General features: G+C 42.5%; 1 protein-coding gene across 1 annotated transcript in view; it reads right to left on the bottom strand.

Annotated features, from left to right (window-relative positions):
• Positions 1-9590: 9590 nt before the first annotated feature.
• The window catches only part of ENPP1 (ectonucleotide pyrophosphatase/phosphodiesterase 1), a 57071-nt gene continuing 46207 nt past the window's right edge, over positions 9591-20454 (bottom strand). The window contains exons 18-25 of the mRNA XM_075145845.1: positions 19881-20056; positions 19289-19340; positions 16662-16816; positions 15307-15442; positions 14373-14453; positions 13194-13326; positions 12314-12470; positions 9591-11449 (exon numbers count right to left, since the gene is read on the bottom strand). Of these exons, the coding sequence (XP_075001946.1) occupies positions 11282-11449; positions 12314-12470; positions 13194-13326; positions 14373-14453; positions 15307-15442; positions 16662-16816; positions 19289-19340; positions 19881-20056 (1058 nt within the window). The 3' untranslated portion in view covers positions 9591-11281. The remainder of the gene's footprint in view (positions 11450-12313; positions 12471-13193; positions 13327-14372; positions 14454-15306; positions 15443-16661; positions 16817-19288; positions 19341-19880; positions 20057-20454) is intronic.

The following is a 20454-nucleotide window of genomic DNA, read 5'->3' as shown; positions in this document are numbered from 1 at the left end:
CTGTCCTTTAGTCAGAAAATAAGAACGTATGCACTGGCACCTGTATTTTGTCTGCCTGCTTCTCCAAGGAGGAGGAAGAAGTCTGTCATTTATTTCATGAGTGCATTTAGATAAAAATTGCTTTTTAATGAGGCAAATTTGGAGCATATAATTTCTGTTATAGGATGATGTAATAGGTGGTGTAGGAAGTATGGCAATATATTCTAATATTTAACCTAGCTAGCACTTAATACTCCCCCTGAACCAGTATCAGACTAACAACTCCTGAAACAGCAAACACATCCTTTGTGGGGTACTACATAGGCCCGGTCGGTCCCAGCTGGCACATGGCTCTGCTGCTGCGGGCTGCCAGACTCAGAGCCAGGTCCCGGGGATGAGACCGGGCTCTTTCTCTGCATCAACGCTGACACCCTGTGGCTGCTCCGCAGCAGCAGCAGCAGCAGCAGCAGCAGCAGCAGCAGCAGCAGCAGCAGCAGCAGCAGCTGCCGCCGCCACCACCGCCGCCTCGTGCTCCAGGTACAAACTTTGCCTCCGTATAAATGAAGATAAACAGGCTCATTACGCTCCTTTTGGTGCTAGGTATTTCATTTCTCACTTGAAACAGTTCGTTCTATTTTGTTAAGAAGGATGGTGTGAGCTAAGCATAGATTTGTTTGGAATATAGGGAATCTTATTTTCTCATAAAATATTAAAGTAATAGCTACACAAGTCTGTCTGAGCACCGTGCATCACTTAGACATATTTATATACTCTGCAAATCATTATTACCTATATTAAAGATGCAGAAAATAAAACATCTAAGCATGCGGTTAAGACTCCTCTGGAACCAGCTGCAAGTCACAGGATGAGGTCTCACTGATCCCCTTTCTCTCCTGCTTTGGGCTGCTGCCGTGCTTTGAACTGACAGCAGGCAGCAGAACAGGAGCCCCTTGCAGACCCTCCCTGGGCATCCTCGGACTTCCCAATGGCACCCATCCTGGAGGAATGGATCACAATAATATATCACAATACATCACAGTAATTGTCACCAGCAGGTACCTGGAAAAATCATTCAAAAGAGAGGTTTATTTATTAAAAGCAATAATAAAGAAGAGTATATTTGAAATGTCTTGCTTTTTATGTTGCATGCTTCTTAAAAACTAACCAACTCCCCGAGGTCCAAGTTTTAGGATGAGCAGAGCTTGTTCCTCCTCAGGCAGGTACAGATTCATACATAGGCATTGGGGATCTGTCAGAAATCCATAAAATTATCCTATGTAATTGCACCTCTTTTTCCAGTTGACTAGTAATGTTACAATGTTTCGCTCTACAGCTACCTGAAAGGAGGTTGTAGCGAGGTGGGTGTTGGTCTCTTCTCCCAAGTAACAAGTGATAGGACGAGAGGAAATGGCCTCAAGTTGCGCCAAGGGAGGTTTAGACTGGACATTAGGAGAAATTTCTTTACTGAAAGAGTGGTCAGGCCTTGGAACAGGCTGCCCAGGGAAGTGGTGGAGTCACCGACCCTGGAAGTATTTAAAAGACGTGTAGATGAGGCGCTTAGGGACATGGTGTAGTGGGTATGGTGGTGTTGGGTTGACGTTTGGACACGATGATCTCAGAGGTCTTTTCCAACCTTAATGATTCTATGATTCTATGATTCTATAATAAGCCTTTGAGTTAAATTGTTGAAAGGGAAACTCATTTCCCTCCTGTCGTGGTTTAACCCCAGCCAGCAACTAAGCACCACCCAGCCGCTCAGTCACTCCCCCCCCAGGGGAATGGGGAAGAGAATTCGAAGAGTAGAAGTGAGAAAACTCTTGGGTTGAGATAAAGACAGTTTAATAAGTAAATGTAAAGCAAAAGCCGCTCACGCAAGCAAAGCAAAACAAGGAATTCATTCACTACTTCCCATCAGCAGGCGGGTGTTCAGCCATCTCCAGGACAGCAGGGCTCCATCACACGTAACGGTTACTTGGGAAGACAAATGCCGTCATCCGAATGTCCCCCCTTCCTTTTTCTTCCCCAGCTTTATATGCTGAGCATGATGCCATACGGTATGGAATATCTCTTTGGTCAGCTGGGGTCAGCTGTCCCAGCTGTGTCCCCTCCCAGCTTCTTGCGCACCCCCAGCCTGCTCACTGGTGGGGTGGGGTGAGAAGCAGAAAAGGCCTTGACTCTGTGTAAGCACTGCTCAGCAGTAACGAAAACATCCCTGTATTATCAACACTGTTTCCAGCACAAATCCAAAACACAGCCCCATACTAGCTACTATGAAGAAAATTAACTCTATCCCAGCCAAAACCAGCACACCTCCTGACTTCTTCAACATGCATAGACAATGAGTCGTGCCCATTTTGTGTAAGTTTGGTCTGATGAATAGTACTTTGAGTCTGATGCTCTGGGTCTAACCCAAACCTACTGTAAAATACGTCTGATCCAGCTCCTTACTTGAGACCCATTTCTGTGAAATGCGTTTGGACATACAAACGGGCAAGAGGGCTGCTGTGCCTCGTCCTCCGGATCCTCTCTACTCAGCTGGCCCCCCAATCGAATTGTGGAGCAGGGTCTGGTACATGGACAGCTACATCACTTAGACTCAAAAAAGTGGTAAGAAATGCTGGCGCATATGCTTCCTTCATAAACAAACAAGTTTTTTACAACTTGTTTGAAAAACACCTTTATTCAATGGTAGTAATGATGGACTGGCCACTGTTAGTCACTCAGAACCAGAGATTTGCTTTCATTACTCTGCTCCTTAACAGCCCACTGCGCACCTCATCTTCTGCATGAGCGAAGAAAAGACGCTCTTTAGAGATATGTTTCCTCACATCACCTTTCCCCAGTGAACAACTTTTAACAAGGGGTCTTCACAGAACTTCAGTCCTTTGCCACAGACTTCTTAACTAACCTGGCTAGAAATGCTCAGTAAGCCTCAGACCTGGCGCAGGACCCAGAGGCCTTGAGATATCAGTACCACTGGGTCAGGCAGGGGTCAGAAACAACTCTTCACTCTCCTAGTGCCAGCTTCCTTCTTGGAAAGGCTTGTGGACAGCCCAGCTTTGTGCTCACCACCGGCCCGGTCCTAACTGACCAAATTCTTCAGCTTCTAAATCTCTACCAAGAGTTACATCCCATAACTACCTGTGCACAAGTACTGCTCTCAAGTTGCTGGCTTGAGAATCCAGGTTAGACAAACATTTCCTTCCATAGTTTGCTTTACACAGAAATCCGTCTACCCCCTTTTTTCATGTTAAAGGTGGTGGCTCAACCAAACAAGCCTAAGAACATATTCAGGTTAACTTCTCTGCCTAGTATTATATTCCCCATATAAGTATTTTGTGTTGTGATTCAGCCTTAGCACTGCTGTTCTAGCTGTTTTTAGGATGGCTTTGAAATCCTTATCATTCACACACCCCAACAAAACCATCATCTACATAAAGTGTCACCTCTTATACCATCAAAATCTGCTATGCATTACATGTCTGAGAAAACCATCTTCCAAAGAGAGGGCTAAAATCAATGCATGGTTTTTTTTGAAAGATGGGGCTTTAGGAAGGTGTTTGACATCTACCAAGTCCTCAAAATTTATCTTCTTATTAATAGTGGGAAATATTTCCTTTTTACATATTGATCCAAGTCCTTTGGGCCAAAACAGGCTTCTGGTTAATTGCTTTTTCTGTTTTAAAAAGTCACATGATTATTCTCAACTAATAGATCCATTCCCTCCAATTCCCAATGCACTTCCCCTCTTTTGATGCCCTTTCAGTAACGGAACAGTTGCACTCTTGCTGAAATACCTACAGCTCTGTGATTTTTGTGGACTCTGATATTAAGCTCCACGTGACTTTTTCTTGTAGGTGGGTCTTTTTCTTGTAATACTTTGGGTTCACCATCATGTCTTTGATGCCAAAAATGTCCATCTTTCATAAGATTTATTTTTACATGGATGACACTTTGGCCAATTGTCATTGCGAAGGATTCATTCTGGGTGTTGCAGGAATCTCCACACTTTCTGTATTCAAGTCAAGAGGCTACGTGAGTGCGACTTTCAAGTGCTGAATCCAAACAGCTGTCACCAACTGTTTTCCCAGAGCTACAGCTATCTGTGCCCTCAGGTGACAAAGCTATGGAGCCTGCAAGTCATTCTAACTCCTGATAAGGACTTAGAGCCAGCTAGTGGGTATGCCTAAAAACTGGTGCCTTCTTCCTCAAGGTGTTTTGCCCTTTAAACACACTGAGAAGTGTCCAATCAAACAAAAACTCTTCTCTCTTCCATGTGAACAGCATATCAATTCAAGTCCTGTCCTCTGGAACTTGAGATCTGCAGCCAAATTTGTTGACTTAAAATACAGTCTTTACCACCCGATCCATTAGCTGACTTTCCTCTGAAGTCAGGAGGGTTTGTTGTCGTAACACCACCCCACCTCCTCCGTTTGAATCAGGCTATTTTGGCTGCCATGTGTTCTGATCTTGCAGTAAATGGGGCAAGGGGTCTGGGGTTATGCTTTTGCTTTTCTTGCTTTTTTCTTTTTTTTGCAGAAAGCTACGGACAACCTGGTTTATATTATGTAAGCTCCAAGATGACATCCATTTCTGCAAGATATCCCAAGAACAGTTATTCCCCCCAGTGATGAAGTGGTTGATACAGAGTCACGCTGCATTTCTGCTCTGTTGAAACCAGCAGTGGGAGTTAGCAGTGCACATTTTATGTGATTAGAGCTCATTTGTACAAGGAAAGAAAAGTGTTATCATCTGCAGTGTAATTAGTCCCACTGGTATGTCCCATACACATGATATACAATAATTTAAATGAAAAAAAACGCTTCGTCTGTCTAGCATAATCTTCTTCCACAAAAGTTTTTTTGATTCTTTGGACCCCAGTAATTCAGTCTTCCCAGCGCTCTCATCTCTGAAAATTGTAGCAGGAGTGTTAGCTAATTACAAGAATGTGAAGTATTTCATAAAAAGCTTAAGAAAGCCCATTCTTTTCCAGGTGGTTTGCCTGGATTTCTACTGTCCCGTATTTCCTTAGAAAATGTATACTGAGCAAAACAGATCTTTTCCCAGTTATCTCGGATCAGACCAGAAGAGGGCCAGATACCACCAGCAAATGCAGCTGCATTCACTATTTGTTCAAAGTCAAATGCATCCATACGTGATTATCAAACTTTGCACCTCCCTAAACAATTTATTTTGAACTGCAGAACCAAGTGCACATCATTCCTTTCTCCAGTGTAAAGAGGCTAGCTACAGTCTTAAATGTAGTTACAGCACTATAACAACGAGTAAAATTAAAATTTTGTAGTGGACTGTGCCATCCTATGCAGCCAGCACGTACAAGATTTCAAAGCGAATTCATTGTCCTCAAGCAGCACACTTTCTGCCACCCAGAAAATCAAAGCTCTGGTACAGATGCAGGATGGCAAAGATAAGGCCTCCAGCACAGCGAGATACGAAGAGACACAAACAAATTCTCTTCCAAGCCCCAGATGGAGGCTGGTGCCGAAGCACAGTTTTGCCAGAGTGCCGTGAACGCAGAGTCTCATATCATCTAGACCGACCTTCAGCCATGCATATGTGCCTTATGGACATCACCAAAGGGTGCTTCCGCTGTCTCCTAATCAGGGGGAGATCAGTCAGGAGCTTTGGGATGACTCAAAATTTTTCCATCCCGCTGTATTCGCTTTATTTCAACACAGAAACCAAAAATAGAAAGGACTAAACCTGCAATAAAGGGTAACACAAATTTAACACATGTTGTGGCTGAGGAGGAATACGATAATTTGCAATGGCATCCTCTAAAATCTGTTGCCAGGCTTCCATAATTATTGCAAGTTTGTCCGTGGTCTCCATAGCAGCCTTTCCTGAGGCCGGTGTGGTGACTCACAGTGGTTCAGTGAGGGACTTGGGCTCCTTTCCAAGGGAGTCTGAGTCACAGGATGCCAAACCTGGACTGGTTTCCTGTAAGATAGAGGTTCCCGAACTATGGTAGACATACCGCTCATGGTACACAAGCCACCTCAGTGTGGTGCTCCAACATCTCCCAGACGTTGCCGCAGGGTGTATGAGGGTAAGCGCAGGAAACATTGCTGCTGCTGCCACTGGCAATGGTGGTACCCAAACAAAAATATTTGGAAACTTCTGCTTTAGTAAGTTGCTGGGCTCACACAAACTCTGTCCTTGAACTCCTCAGAAGGGTGAAAACGGATTACCACAGCACGGCAGTGAAAGAGCCAAGTATAGCCCTCGCTGTGAGGCTGGGATGGTTTCCTGACCTCATTAGTGGTGCTGCTGTAGGTACACAGTGTGTGACCCTGCCGTAGGAGAGGTCCCTCACGGTGCTGTCACCCCGGAGCATCCACTCCAGAGTGGTACGATGGGCAACTGGTCCTGGCACAGGTGCCTCCTCAGCAACAGGCTTGAGCTTTGTGGCAGATCTTGGAAGAAGGGAGGTCAGAAATGAGATCTTCCCTCCCAGCTTGTGCCCTAACCACAGAGCCACAGATTTAGGCTTTCTTTTATATTCCTTTTGCCTTCTGGTCCCCATGAATCTCATTTTCCTGGAAAAGTGGGTGCCCTCCCATGCAGCAGAGGGGTAGCTCCTCCCAGCTCGCTGAGCCTGGTTTATAACCTTGTATTTAAAGGGATAATTTTGTACTTTGAATCTTCTCAGACCGAGGGAAGGCAGAAGCCCAGGCCACCCACTCACCGGATGCGACAGGGCAGCTCTGGCAGGTGCTGCTAGTGGAGGGCTGTTGCGCGCTGGGCTGGACACAGTCGTTTAGCGGATGCTCGATGTGCCGAGAACAGATTTGCCAGAACAGGCCCGTCTCAAATACAGGCAGTTAGATATTGCTTTATTTTCTTTTTAAAATGCGGTGGATCCTGAGGTAAATAAGAGCAAGAAATCTGTAAAAGGTTAGTCAAGCGAATTACCTCGCAGTTACTGAGAGGGGAAGCAGACAGCAATATAAATCCATACCACCTGAATACTTCTGAAGGCACAACTCCACGTGCATTTTTTCAGCAGCAAAACCATCATGAGATGTTCTCTGGCCCACTGCTGATTCCTACCCCACCATCAAAGAGCCATCAGCTTCTCAGGTATGTTAAGGTTTGCCCCCCCAAAATCATTTCACAACTCATTTAATTCCTTAAGTGACCAGCCCACCCCATCACTTAACCCACAGTTAGACAGCCCATGCCTAAACCAGACGTCCCCTGTTGCCCTCCAGGCCCTTCTTCCTTTCTTCCTGACCATAGCAGTCACAAGGACTAGATTAGCTCTGTCCACCCTGGAACAATATTTAACATCTGTGAAGGCACCTACCACCCTCTTCCTCAGCTGTCCTTTCCTTACTCTAAGCAAACATCATTGCTTAGGAGATGGAGACTGATCAGCACCTTCCCTGTATCCGTGGGCACCAACTGCAGCCTACAGCACCTCCTGCTGCCTTCCCTGAGAATGGCTGGTGACAGAGGACACTACTACAACACATCCAGACTGATGTCCTTTAGTCTGCCCCTCCACTGTCTCTTTTACCTTCAAGAAGGCCAGACTACACAGCAGCTGATGTTAAGAAGCAGTTACTTTGAATAATGCTGACAGTCATGTCACAACAGTGTTGCTTGACACCTTCCAGCTTCACCTACTGAGAATGCTCAGTGGAGCTCTGATACCGTACATCAGCTGAAACAGAAAATATTTCACATCCAGATACACAAAGCTGTAGGTTTTTTGCAGAATTATGAGTTTGATGGTGGCTGTAGCATGCTCTTTTTGAAGACATCGGGCTTCAAAAACACAACGCAGTATCAGCCGTCCTGGGGTATCGCCAGCCGCTGGATACCAAGACTAGCACCAGCAGTTATTCACAACGCTCTAACAAAACCATTACAAATGTTTCTAAAAAGCAAAGATGAAAAAATAAAAGCAGCAAAACTATTTACACTAAGATTAAATCAGAATAGCTCTCTTGTCAAGTTGACTTGTCCATTTCCGGCAAAGCCACATCCCAAACCACTCTCAGCCACTACCCTCTCTTAGAATCATAGAATCATTAAGGTTGGAAAAGACCTCTAAGATCATTCAGTCCAACCATCAACTCAACACCACCATGCCCACTAAACCATGTCCCTAAGCGCCTCATCTACACGTCTTTTAAATACTTCCAGGGATGGTGACTCAACCACTTCCCTGGGCAGCCTGTTCCAATGTTTAACCATTCTTTCAGTAAAGAAATTTTTCCTAACGTCCAATCTAAACCTCCCTTGGCACAACTTGAGGCCATTTCCTCTCATCCTATCGCTTGTTACTTGGGAGAAGAGACCAACACCCACCTTGCTACAACCTCCTTTCAGGTAGTTGTAGAGTGTGATAAGGTCTCCCCTCAGCCTCCTCTTCTCCAGGCTAAACAACCCCAGTTCCCTCAGCCGCTCCTCATAAGGCTTGTGCTCCAGGCCCTTCACCAGCTTCGTTGCCCTTCTCTGGACACGCTCCAGCACCTCCATGTCCTTCTTGTAGTGAGGGGCCCAGAACTGAACACAGGATTCGAGGTGCGGCCTCACCAGTGCCGAGTACAGGGGCACGATCACCTCCCTGCTCCTGCTGGCCACACTATTTCTGACACAGGCCAGGATGCCGTTGGCCTTCTTGGCCACCTGGGCACACTGCCGGCTCATGTTCAGCTGGCTGTCAACCAGCACCCCCAGGTCCTTTTCCTCCGGGCAGCTTTCCAGCCACTCTTCCCCAAGCCTGTAGCGTTGCCTGGGGTTGTTGTGACCCAAGTGCAGGACCCGGCACTTGGCCTTGTTGAACCTCACACAGTTGGCCTCGGCCCATCGATCCAGCCTGTCCAGGTCCCTCTGCAGAGCCTTCCTACCCTCCAGCAGATCAACACTCCCACCCAACTTGATGTCGTCTGCAAACTTACTAAGGGAGCACTCGATCCCCTCATCCAGATCATTGATAAAGATATTGAACAGGACCGGCCCCAGCACTGAGCCCTGGGGAACACCGCTCGTGACCGGCCGCCAACTGGATTTAACTCCGTTCACCACAACTCTCTGGGCTCGGCCGTCCAGCCAGTTTTTTACCCAGCGAAGAGTGCACCTGTCTAAGCCGTGAGCCGCCAGCTTCTCTAGGAGAATGCTGTGGGAGACGGTGTCAAAGGCTTTACTGAAGTCCAGGTAGACCATTAATAGCTTTCACAGCCACTCTCCCTTCCAAAATCCTCCCTAGGTCAAACCAGCAGTCATCTGCTTGAAGCCTATCCTGTTCTATCTTTACCGGGAGCTAGGCTAGTCCTGCCTCTTAACCAAAACTGGCGCTGCTTCACTTTCTGAAGACGTTAATATCTCTGTCATTTGCATTCAGGAGACAGTATCACTTCTAAAAAAATTTAAGAACACCTTGACCATCTTTCTTCCTGCCTTCCCCTTCCAATAATGAATGCAACTTCAACATTCCAGTTGAAGTTATCTTCAACTCAAAGAGCAGGGATTGAAGCAACCCCCTCCCCACTCCAAAACAAATGTGAAATAGTGCTCTACATCTGCAGCAGTGTTTAACCAGCCAGTAGCATTTGGTACAGAAAGGGTCATGAACAGCATACTTCTGATGTTTTTATTGGTCATAGGCAATGTTACAAAGCAGTTACACTGAATAATGCTGTCACAGTCATATCATAATGTGAGGTTGCCACAACACATTTAAATTTCACACAGTGAAACTACTTTAGAGAAAAAAGTCATGCTTGTAACAGAAGATCAAGAAAATACATTTGGTTAAAAGAAAAAATGGTCCCAGGATTTCAGCCTGCTCAAACTGAAGTTAATGGAAAAGTCCACTGACTTCAGCAGGCTTTGAATCCAGCCTCCAACATCCCCTGACCAAGCTATAAGGTAAAATGCCTCTCTGCTCAGTCACAGGCTCTTCATTCTTTTAACATACTTGTGCGTGACGTATTTTCTTCTTTTTAGATGAGAAGAACATAAATGTGTAAATGACTATGCCAAACTTTATAGATAACAGAGCCAATTTTGGCTCATCAGCTTTAGAGAGAGTGGGAGAATTACAAAGGTGATAGCATGTCTACTGGAAAAGGAGGGAGTTCCTACACTCCTGAGTGCCTGTAGCAGCTGTTTGTGTAGCCTGAAAGCTTCCAAGAAAGCTCATTACATCCTTCTTCAGAATTTGTATCTGGCAGCGTCTGCATTCAAAACGGGTAACTTACGTGAGCTGGAATTTGGATGATGTAGCACTAAGAACAGCTACAAATGCAGCTAGGATCTGGTCATTTGCTGCCAACAGACAACTGAATGGCATTTACTGTAGTGATGAGATGTGCCATTAGAGAAGATCATCTTACCATTCTAACTAAGGCAACAATCATTGTCCAAAATTACCTTTTCTTGACAAAAACGGGACTTCAAAACCACAGCTGACAAAATCATGCACCAAATTGAGAAAGACATCTTTGCTTCAAGAAAGCAAAATCTTTTCATCAAATCTAAGTTCAGTTTGAAGTAAGATAATTACTTCTGGGAGCTCAGAGATCTTCCTGAATTAATTTCTTCTGATTTGCAGGTGACTTGATGCATCCTATACCTGCTCGTTCTGAGGATGCATATAAAACATGCAAATTGTGCATCGAATTCTCCTTCAGTGTTGGAGACACCAGAGGGCAGCAACATACCAAGGCTTCCCAGCTAACAGAACTCCTTTAGCCAGGCGTCTTTTCCATGTTGGGGAACCTTCAGTTACCAGCTAACCTCAGTATAGCTTCTTGCACCATAACACTGCATTATTTCATGAGACCCAAAGCTCAGAATGTAATTCATGCTTCAAGGAAAACCGGAGTGAGAGGTGCTGTTGTTTATACTTCAATGGTCACCAAGAATGTAGTTATTCCCCAGAATTGTATTTGCTAATTATCTACATTTTTAAAGTAGAATATTGATCATAACCCATGCTTTATAAACTTCTCCCTCTCCAGTGCATATAAAAGATAACATTTTTGTTCGTGTCTCAGACTATGAAGATCAAATGTTGTTAGCATTTAATAATGGACATGGTTCTACCACATTCAAGTGGGAATGACAGGAGCTGCCATCCTGTGTTACACACACAGTCCATCAGGAGTCCCTGAGATACAAATATGGCACCCACTCTCCTCCCTACTGGCATTTTGGTCAAGAGTTTTCAATAAATGTTCCAGCTTATTTTAAAAAAATGTTTTCATTAAAAACAGTCTATTTACAAATCAGTTGTGAAATGGATAACAACATTCCATAGGAAAAATCAGACCGTTTCAAAAGTTGGTAAATATGTTTTTAACTGTAAAATCTCAGATACCGGCTGTTTTCTGTCTTGATAGAAGCTGAGTCCAGTAAGTAATTCTATATCTCTGATCCGAGCTGTATGAAACTTCATTCTCTCTTCAACCCACATGGACTCAGACTTGCCATCCTATTGGGACCAGAGGAGGAAAAAAAGGGGTCGTAAAACATCCTTTTTTTTTTCTGACATACATTTAATCAATTAGCCAAAGACATTTTGATGTTTTATAGAGACAGAAAGCAGTAACTGTTGACCAATATCTAAGAGAGAGCACTGGATTATAAATAGTTATAAACTTGCCTGAATTTAGTACTTGCTCTTACTTCCTCAAGTATACAGAACTTGTAGCTGCACCAGTGGAAGTTGGTGATAATGGGGAACGGCAGGTGAGGTCCAGCATCTATCTACCATCTCTGATAAAACTATTTCTGAGAGCTGTGCCTGACTTGGGCAGTGACTTGTGTAATCCTTCAGTGTAGGATAGGTCTACACACTTCCCACGCTTTGTTCTGGTTTACATGGACTGCAGCTATGTGCATTCCCATCACAATGCCAAGGTACCTCAACTAGAAGCAACGAACGCTCTTCAGGAACATCTGTGTCTTCTCCTTTTGGGTATGCATTTGGCCTAGCACTGACCTTTCTTTGTGGATGACTCATCTTCTCCTACAAGCTCTTCATCCTTCTCAGCTGTTAACTGGATATTTGCCCTACAGAAGTCTATGTATGTGTCACATTGACGGTCTCAACATATTCTGACTCTACCCCACTAGCTACAAGTTTTGCTCTTTGATCAGGGAACTTCTATTTCCACATTTGAGCATATATACAGACTTTAACATAATTCTGTTTACAAAAACATTGTCTTCTCTCAGGATGATCATGACAGACTGTACCATTTTTACAGCCTTTAACTAGTTAATCACTGATATCCAAACAAAACAAGCTCAAGCCCGACTTCAGATGTTTAGGGGGACTGAATAGGCTACTTACTGCACAGCTTTCACTGTTGTCTTCTCTGTGAGGTACAATGAAAGACAAGGCATCTAGAGACCCTTCACACTCCAGAGGAGTTTCAGAAGTATTTTTACAACTAGTCAGCACAATGAAGAAGTGAGTTGGAACTGGAACTTCTGAATTACTGGGGTGTCTGAAACACAAAAGATCTTTCTGTAAATCCACCAAATCATACTGGCACAAAGAACAAATGACAGCAATCAGCTATATTCTGGCATATCAATTTTAGCAATTCACCTATTTAGCCCAAAGAAAACTTACGCCTGGAAGGAAAATTCCAGATTATGGTTTTGAAAATCAAGTTTGGCTTGTAGGCTGATCTAAGTAACAAGTTTGACGAGGTATAACAACAAACTGATTTATCATAAAAATGTGTAAGAATCCAGAATAGATGGAGAGCTCAGCCCAAGCCCACAAAACCATCTGCTTGCTGGCTTGAACCAATTTTGCTGACTAGTATATTTGTACTCACAACTTTGTAGTGGAACACTGCCAGCTCAGGAAGTGTCAACCATGACACCAGGGATAAGCCCCTGCCTCATCCACTCCTACAGGCAATGTCCTAAGATTTCAGGCTAGTGGACATTCCTCCACATGCAACTGCTTCTCTTACACTTCACCTTCAGTTTTTAGGATGACACATTTTGAGGGTGCATTTTCTCTTTGTGCTTGTTGCTTATTTCTTAGGTTTACACTTCTGTATCTGCTTAGGGCCATTTGACCGTCTCTCTGAACTGACATAACCTGCCAATGGCCCATCTTCGCAAGATGCTTTCCTTGATAGCAAGGATCATAATTAATTTTTGACCACTAATGGAGGAAAGAAACAAAGGATTAGAATGCGAAAGGTTCCCACCTTTTCACCTTCTCTGGGGTATCATAGAGCCCATCAGAGTCATAATCAAACACAGGACCGCTGACTACATTGACACCGCTCCTGGCTGCAGCATATTCAGGTAGCAGGTACTGATGGAAGTAGTTCCATAACACTGAAACACAGTAATGGAAGTGGGAAACGTAATCTCCAAGGTAGAAACTGTTAATACAACTCTTCAGAGTCTTCAGTGGAGTATAAACTATGATAAGCTAGGAAAATAATATATTATACAGGTGTTTACAGTTTTTAAAGGTGGCATCTAATTGAGCAGCAGCATGCATTGCAGTATCTCCTACCATTGTGGTGTCACAGTCACCCTAACCACAAACCTGACTGAGGCTGCTTCCTTGTGGCCTTGGGTTTCTTTCCTTGGAAACCAAGTCATGGAGAGGCTAGAGGAGGGGAGGTGAGAGAAGACCATGCCTGCCTGTGTCTTGCCCCACTATCAAGTTGGCCTGGCTAGCTTGTACACCCACACCTATGAGCTGGGAAGTATCTTACCAATATGATATTTTCTATTACAGTTAAGAGTTGACCACTATTCCATTACAAAACAGGACATCTCTCTTGTCCAGAGGAAATGCCAGTTATCCTTCTTTTTTACCAGGAATATGCTTAATCTCCCTCAGCTCAACCATCTCATGTTCCCTCTCACCCAGAAAAGTCCAGGTCTTCACATCTTTTTTACTAGAGACACGATTATCTTCCAGTTTCCTTAGTGATTGAGACCCTAGATTCCTGCCTGGAAACTCATCTGAGTTTAGAAGACATTCCTAAACTGGAAATGAATTTAGCTCACATAATTATATATGGTATCTGGGTTCCCTAGAAGATATTCAGTATAAAACCCTGTTTAGGGAGGTAGGAAAATGCAAACAAAAAAGTCAGACATTAAATGGAGACACTTATACTATGATCCCATGTAATGAGCCAGTTGATTAGGAATCATAAGCTCACAACAGTGGGCCTTTTCCACAAGAGTGATAATCCTACTTCAAGGAACTTTTCATTGAGGTAAGAAGCCCGTAGTTGGGAAAGGTCTTATTTTACAGTGGCAGCTGAACCAGGGATCATTTGCATGGTTTGGAAGCAAGCAAAAAATCAGCAGTCTTTCTTATATTCAACTGTGCGCACAAAATATGCATACAAATAAAATACCTTTAAATGCAGGATACATTGGCACAATGTTGCTGGTAAGCAAGGCATCGTAGTGATGTTTCTTTGCATCTGTCATAAAATCTAAAACAAAAAAGCAATTCATTACTTGGATTTGTTACTTTAAACTTGCATTTTCATTCTTTTAAAGATTAGTGTAATAACACTAAGGTGGAGATGACCTAACTTCACTTTCCAAAGCTGATGTGGGTCTAAGTGCTAACTTCAGTACATGCTGGATCCCATTCAAAATAAATAATCTTATAAGCAGCAGCAGTAACTGCACTTGTCAGATACACAGTGGACAAATGTTCATGAGATTTAAAATTATCAGAACAGTTTTGCATTGTGAGGAAGGGAATAAAATTCTCTTCATGAGCGTCAGACCAACTTGTTCCGACTGCAGAATCTATGCATAAAAATAGAAGCTCTGTTGGAACTTTGCAAATTACACTTGATGTGGATGTTTAAATAACTTACTACTCGGTACTTTATGCAGTAAGGTCAATGCAAAATGCTTAACTTAAGACAGAGCTCCATGCACTCCAGCTGGTCATTGACATAGAGGGCGACACCCCCTCCTCGTCTCCCCTGCCCGTCCTTCCTAAGGAGCCTGTATCCTTCCGTTACAACACTCCAGTCATAGGAGCCATCCCACCACATCTCCGTGATGCCAGTAAGATCATAGCCCTGCAAGCGTGCGCACGTCTCAAACTCCTTGTTTATCCCCTATGCTACCTGCGTTTGTATAGAGGCATTTAATGTCAAATAAAAACAAAGTGTTTTTCTTTCTCATATGCTGAAGTGAACGGCAACAATTCAGCAACTACTGTTTCATACTGTGTTTAATTATCAAGCACATCTATAAAAGACTACACCTACTACATTACAAATTATTTAAATCTGATATGCTGTACAATGAAGGCAATGTACTTACCTGGAGGAGAAAGGAATCCGTAAGTTAGGTGAGGATGATTGTTGTAAAACAAACATGACTGGTTATGATTAGAAGAAATACGAACATCCTTGTGTAAACAGCTGGAGGTATCTTCTGTAGCAGAAACCCATTTGTCCTATTGAACAAGAAGAAAGTATCATTGGCAAAACGGATAGCTGACTTACAATAATTCTTATAATAATTCTTACAATAATTACTTACAAGTATGGGGAACTACCGAACTCTAAGTATTTAGCTGCAACTGCCTTTAATGGTGTGGAGGGACTTAAATAAGATGCAAGAATTGTTCCTCTTTTGTCAGTGGAAAACAAGCCCTCCTGTCCATTTCATATATTTTGGAAATAAAGTGAACAGAACTGCAGCATTTTAGTTGAGTTGAGAATAACATCTCCCAAAAGAGAACCTAGAGGAGCCCATTAAAGATAACCTGATCTACTGTAAAAGTACTTGTTCATTCAGGCTATTCATTCAGGAATCAGAGGCAGCCAGATGTCTTGTTAGCCATCTCTCTCCACTGGGCCACTTGTTACAGTAACTAGTTGCTTCATGCCATTAACTTCAAAATATTTAGGATCACACAAACTTTGCCAGAGTTTAGTTAAATTTAATTATAACAGTCATTCTTTAAAACCTATGATTCCCAGATAATCAAACTAAAAAGCATCCTCTACTGTCCTAATTCCTTTTAAGCATGATGTGGTTTCTAAATTTTCTCTGAATGGGAAAGGCCAGCTTGAAAAAAACAACTTTCATTCACAAGATCAATGCTCTGCATGAACATGTGCATCTTAGCATAGAGTTCAGGACAGCAAAGACGAGATTTATCTCCACTGACATCTTTTTTCCCCCCAATCAGGATGATCTTCTGAGAGAGGATTGGATCAGGGCATGAACGGTCCAGAGATGATTTTTTCAAAAGGATCCTGCCACATTACAAACACTGCTTTAAGAGCATGAAACCCGTGTTGAGACCAGACTTCAAGGACAGCACTGGCAGACTGCTATAGCAGACCTACACTGCCAAGCAGTAAGCCAGTGCAGACTCCTAGGGCTTCTATATCAATGGCAATGGGCTCCTCAGTTCCTCGTGGATGTGCTCACTCTGGAGGCAAAACTGCAGCTCACTCCGAGAAACAGGAAAGACTCAAAGACAATCCTTATTAATATAGGAAAGTGAAGAAAAGCTCATACAAAATCCCTTTTTTCATCTCATGTGGCTCTACTTAGTTCCCTGGGAGATAATACCATGAGCAGACCTAGTAAGTGTTCAGGAATATCCAGCATTCAAGCTCTTTACCTTTCAAGGTTGCTTCTAACCTTTTTCATATACTTACATCTTTGTTAATAGTGTACGCACTCCACAGAGACATCCTGTAGTCCTTGCTGTACCCACTAACATAGCGGTAATGGTAAAGGAGGCAGTAATTATGTCTCTTCTGCAGAACCCTGGGCCGTCCGTAGGGTAAAGTAAGTTTCTCTATCTTCTTAACTGCAGCAGAAATAGTGCTTGTTACATTTCAATCAATACTGGTTGTTAAGCGTCTTCCTCTTATACACCTAAGGTTGCCCCAATTTCCAGTTGCCAAACAGAGAAGTCACAGTAACAGAACAAAACATTTTTTGTTCTTATATCAAAGGTGTAGCTTCTATGCTAAGGCAATAAATTAAATGACAAAGCCAGTATAAAGCAACCATTTAACTTATACTGTACAAATTAAGTTTATATTTAAACCAAAACATTTTGCCATTTAAAACAGGAGATGGATCTAAGTTGCAAAGTTAAAGTCTTTGTTGACTTTGTGTTTCAATTTGTGGGATCTGCTTCTACATAATATTTAGATGGGACAGCAACCAATTGTGGTGATTTGAAATCTGCTGAGGGGACTATTTTAGTAGAAACCATAAAGTCATACGTGAAAGTGACATTTAAAGGACTAAGAAATATAGAGATCTAAATAAACGATACAGTGAAGTACTGGCTGGATTTTCAGATGTGCAAGGACTCGCTTTATGATGAGTGGGATAGTCACAAAACCTTCATTCTCTCTCTCTCATGGACCACATCTCTTTAGAAAGTTTGTATACAGAGAAAGTTATCTCCAAATGTTTTATGTATGATACTGCACAGGGTTTTTGGCAGACCCTTGCCTAAGACATTGCCTGTTTATTGCCAACTACTGCACCCAATGGAAGAGTGAAGACTTTCCTTTAAAACTGTATCAGAAAGAAGCTAAGTGGGATCAGCAGAGGGTAAGTCATTAGACAGAAGCTGAAAAGTAAAGCAGAGTTAGCAACAGAATTACTTTAGAGTCAACACCATTTTTCTTAAAGAAAAAACAAAGACGTAACAAAACAGAGCCATAAGAAGCACATGCTCTTGCAATCATCTGCTGCAGTCAATTGCAATTTCAAGGCAACTGTTTTAAATGGGGAAAAAAATTGAGCAATGAATGCTGCAGTTTTTTTCCACAGTAATTCCACTCAGAAAAAAACCATCAAGATTATAACATTTATTTCTCCACCCATGAGGGAAAAGGCAAACAATTCACATTTTTTTCATAAAAATAAAAATGCAGTTAATATTTTGTTGCTCTTACAGGCTGCCAAGTTATGACAATCAGTGAGAGAATATGCAAACTGAGGTAACTAATAAACTCTAAATAGTCTTAAGGGGCATCTACGCTGGTTACTAGAATTCTTTCAACTGTGATAATGCTTTTTATATCTGATTAATAAGTGCCTAATTCATACAATTTATAAGGAAATTACTGCTATTAAGACCAGTGCTAAGCCAGGTCTCACTGATAACCCAAGCCAAAATCCTACTGTTTCAAAAATGTAGGTTTAGAGCCTTAGGTTCCTATTTCTACAAAACGGAACTGAAATAGGTTATGTGCCTGGCCTTGCCATATTTCTTCAAAGCCGGGTTCAGCAAGGCACTCGGGCGTCCACCTACACGTTAGCAGAGTGTGTTTCAGTGAAACCGCTCACACGCTTAGGGGAAAGCACACCGTATTGTACTTACTGGATTTCGTTTTGTTGCTCTCATGAGAGTTACAATACTGACAGTTATTTTAAAAGGGTTCTGGGACACATTTTAAAAAGATGTCCTGTCGTTAGTGGAAAAGATTCAAGAAAGCTCTATCCGCTCTTTGTGCCAGGACAAACTACACAAACCAACAGAAGCCTTAAATTAGCCCTGAATAAGCAGCAAGTACTGGATCCTGCCTGTAACTGGCATTTAAGTCCAGTTCTTAATAGTGAGCTACAGTGGGGTGCCACGAAATAGAGTTTATTTGCATAAGAAACAAGGTTTCATGAACATACACGAGGCAGGGTCCCTATCAGCCTATTTCTCTTTCTGACAGCCTAATCATCTTGATTTCATCTTTTAAGGTATTGGCAACAAAGGCTACATTCCATTTTGACTTACAGTTTTCATGATTTACTTATTGTCTTACCTGCTTCATGCTCAAAATAGTTTATTTTGTTTCACGAGTCATGAGCACATGCCTTACAGCCTTGCAAACTGCAGCTGAAACATGGCATGTATATGTCCAAAGAATGTAACAACCCAACCCTGTACCCCTTATGCTTCATTAAAAGTATGCTGCCATCGTGATGTCGGTATTTGCAAGGATTTCTTGTCAGATACTTCCTCATACACTGCTTTTGCTTCCCATTCTGGAATGCTCGCTACTTCAGTGCTAGAAAATTCAAAAATATCAGATAATGCATGTGCCATAAAGACACAGGTATAAGGATACACATTTATTTGAGAACAAATGGTTCAGTAAGACTGTATTTGAAAACCTCAGAACTATAGTCCCAGCGAGTATTTCAAAAAATTTTTACCTCATGTACTTGAGATTTGCTCAGAAGTTCAGACATCAAATGTTTTATATTTTTAATAATTCTTACATTTTTGTTATAATTTTATATTAGCATCTAAAGTTCTTACCTTCTGTTTCAGTGAGATTTAAACGCTGATGAAAATCCCTTATTGGCAAGCCCTATAATTATAAAGCAAAACCAGTGAGATTCTACTAAGTGTTCTACAAAGCATATTATGAGCCATTACTACACTTAAAGTGCCGAATGTAACATCTGCCTTGCAAGTTACCCCTATACAAAACTCACTGACATGTACTGGAGAGCGGCTACGGAGAATTTGCAGGAACAAACTGGTTTTGCCACAAGCAAATCTACAGCCTTGAAAACCACAGCCCAAACACACAACATTCACAGAAGAGAAATTTCAACATAATTAAGTGAAGCAAGCAAGAACCGAATGCTTTCCCCATCAAAGCTTGCTTCCGTGGCATCTTCCAGGCTCTTCAGAGCTGAATATGACTTTACATAGGCAAACTGCAAAAATGAATATACAAATACAGGCTAGTACCCACTAATCCCAGGCAAGATTTGATTTTGAAACCAATCGTAGGGGACTGCAAAACTAGCAGGTGAAGATAAACACTGGAGAATCCAGAGTTTCACTCTTTGAATACAACACAGATGTCTGCCTCCACAGCTTTAACCATTTCAGTATTTACCCCTGTCCTGCAGGAGCAGCCAAGGCTCACTGAAAAGGCTCTTTGTCCCACCACAGAGCATTCAGAAGGATGGCTTGTTTCTTTGGGATGGTGGGGAGTGTAAACAGGGTTCCTCAAAAGATGATTTAGGCGTCCATGAGTTCCGTTGTTTGGGGCTGGTTTCAAATCAAGCAAATCTATGAAAGAATTCAAGTGATATTAACAGGATGAGAAAGACTGTAATACACTGCTGCTTGTATTGTGATAACAAGCATGGGTGAGTCAATAAAGTTGCACTGCTTGCTGCACATAACCCAAAAGGGAAAGCAATGTAACCCCTTTAAAAGGAAGCACACACGTTCTTAGCTAGGGCTCAGGATGGTATTAGTCTGCTTGTAAAGAGGAACAGAACAAGCGCAAAAAATGACAGTGGCTTACATCTGAGGGGAAGTGAACTTGCAGCACCCAAACTTGCAGTGAGGGATAAAATGGTAATCTCAAACACATGAAGCTAGTGACTACATAACATTGAAGCTTTAGGGAATAAGTTTGGGAGCTTTTTTTTTTTAATTGATCTGGAAATTAAATACATAAG

The sequence above is a fragment of the Calonectris borealis genome, chromosome 3, assembly GCF_964195595.1.
Source record: "Calonectris borealis chromosome 3, bCalBor7.hap1.2, whole genome shotgun sequence".
Lineage (NCBI taxonomy): Eukaryota > Metazoa > Chordata > Aves > Procellariiformes > Procellariidae > Calonectris > Calonectris borealis.
Note: the sequence above shows the minus strand (reverse complement) of the source record. Positions and strands in the feature narration are given on the sequence as shown.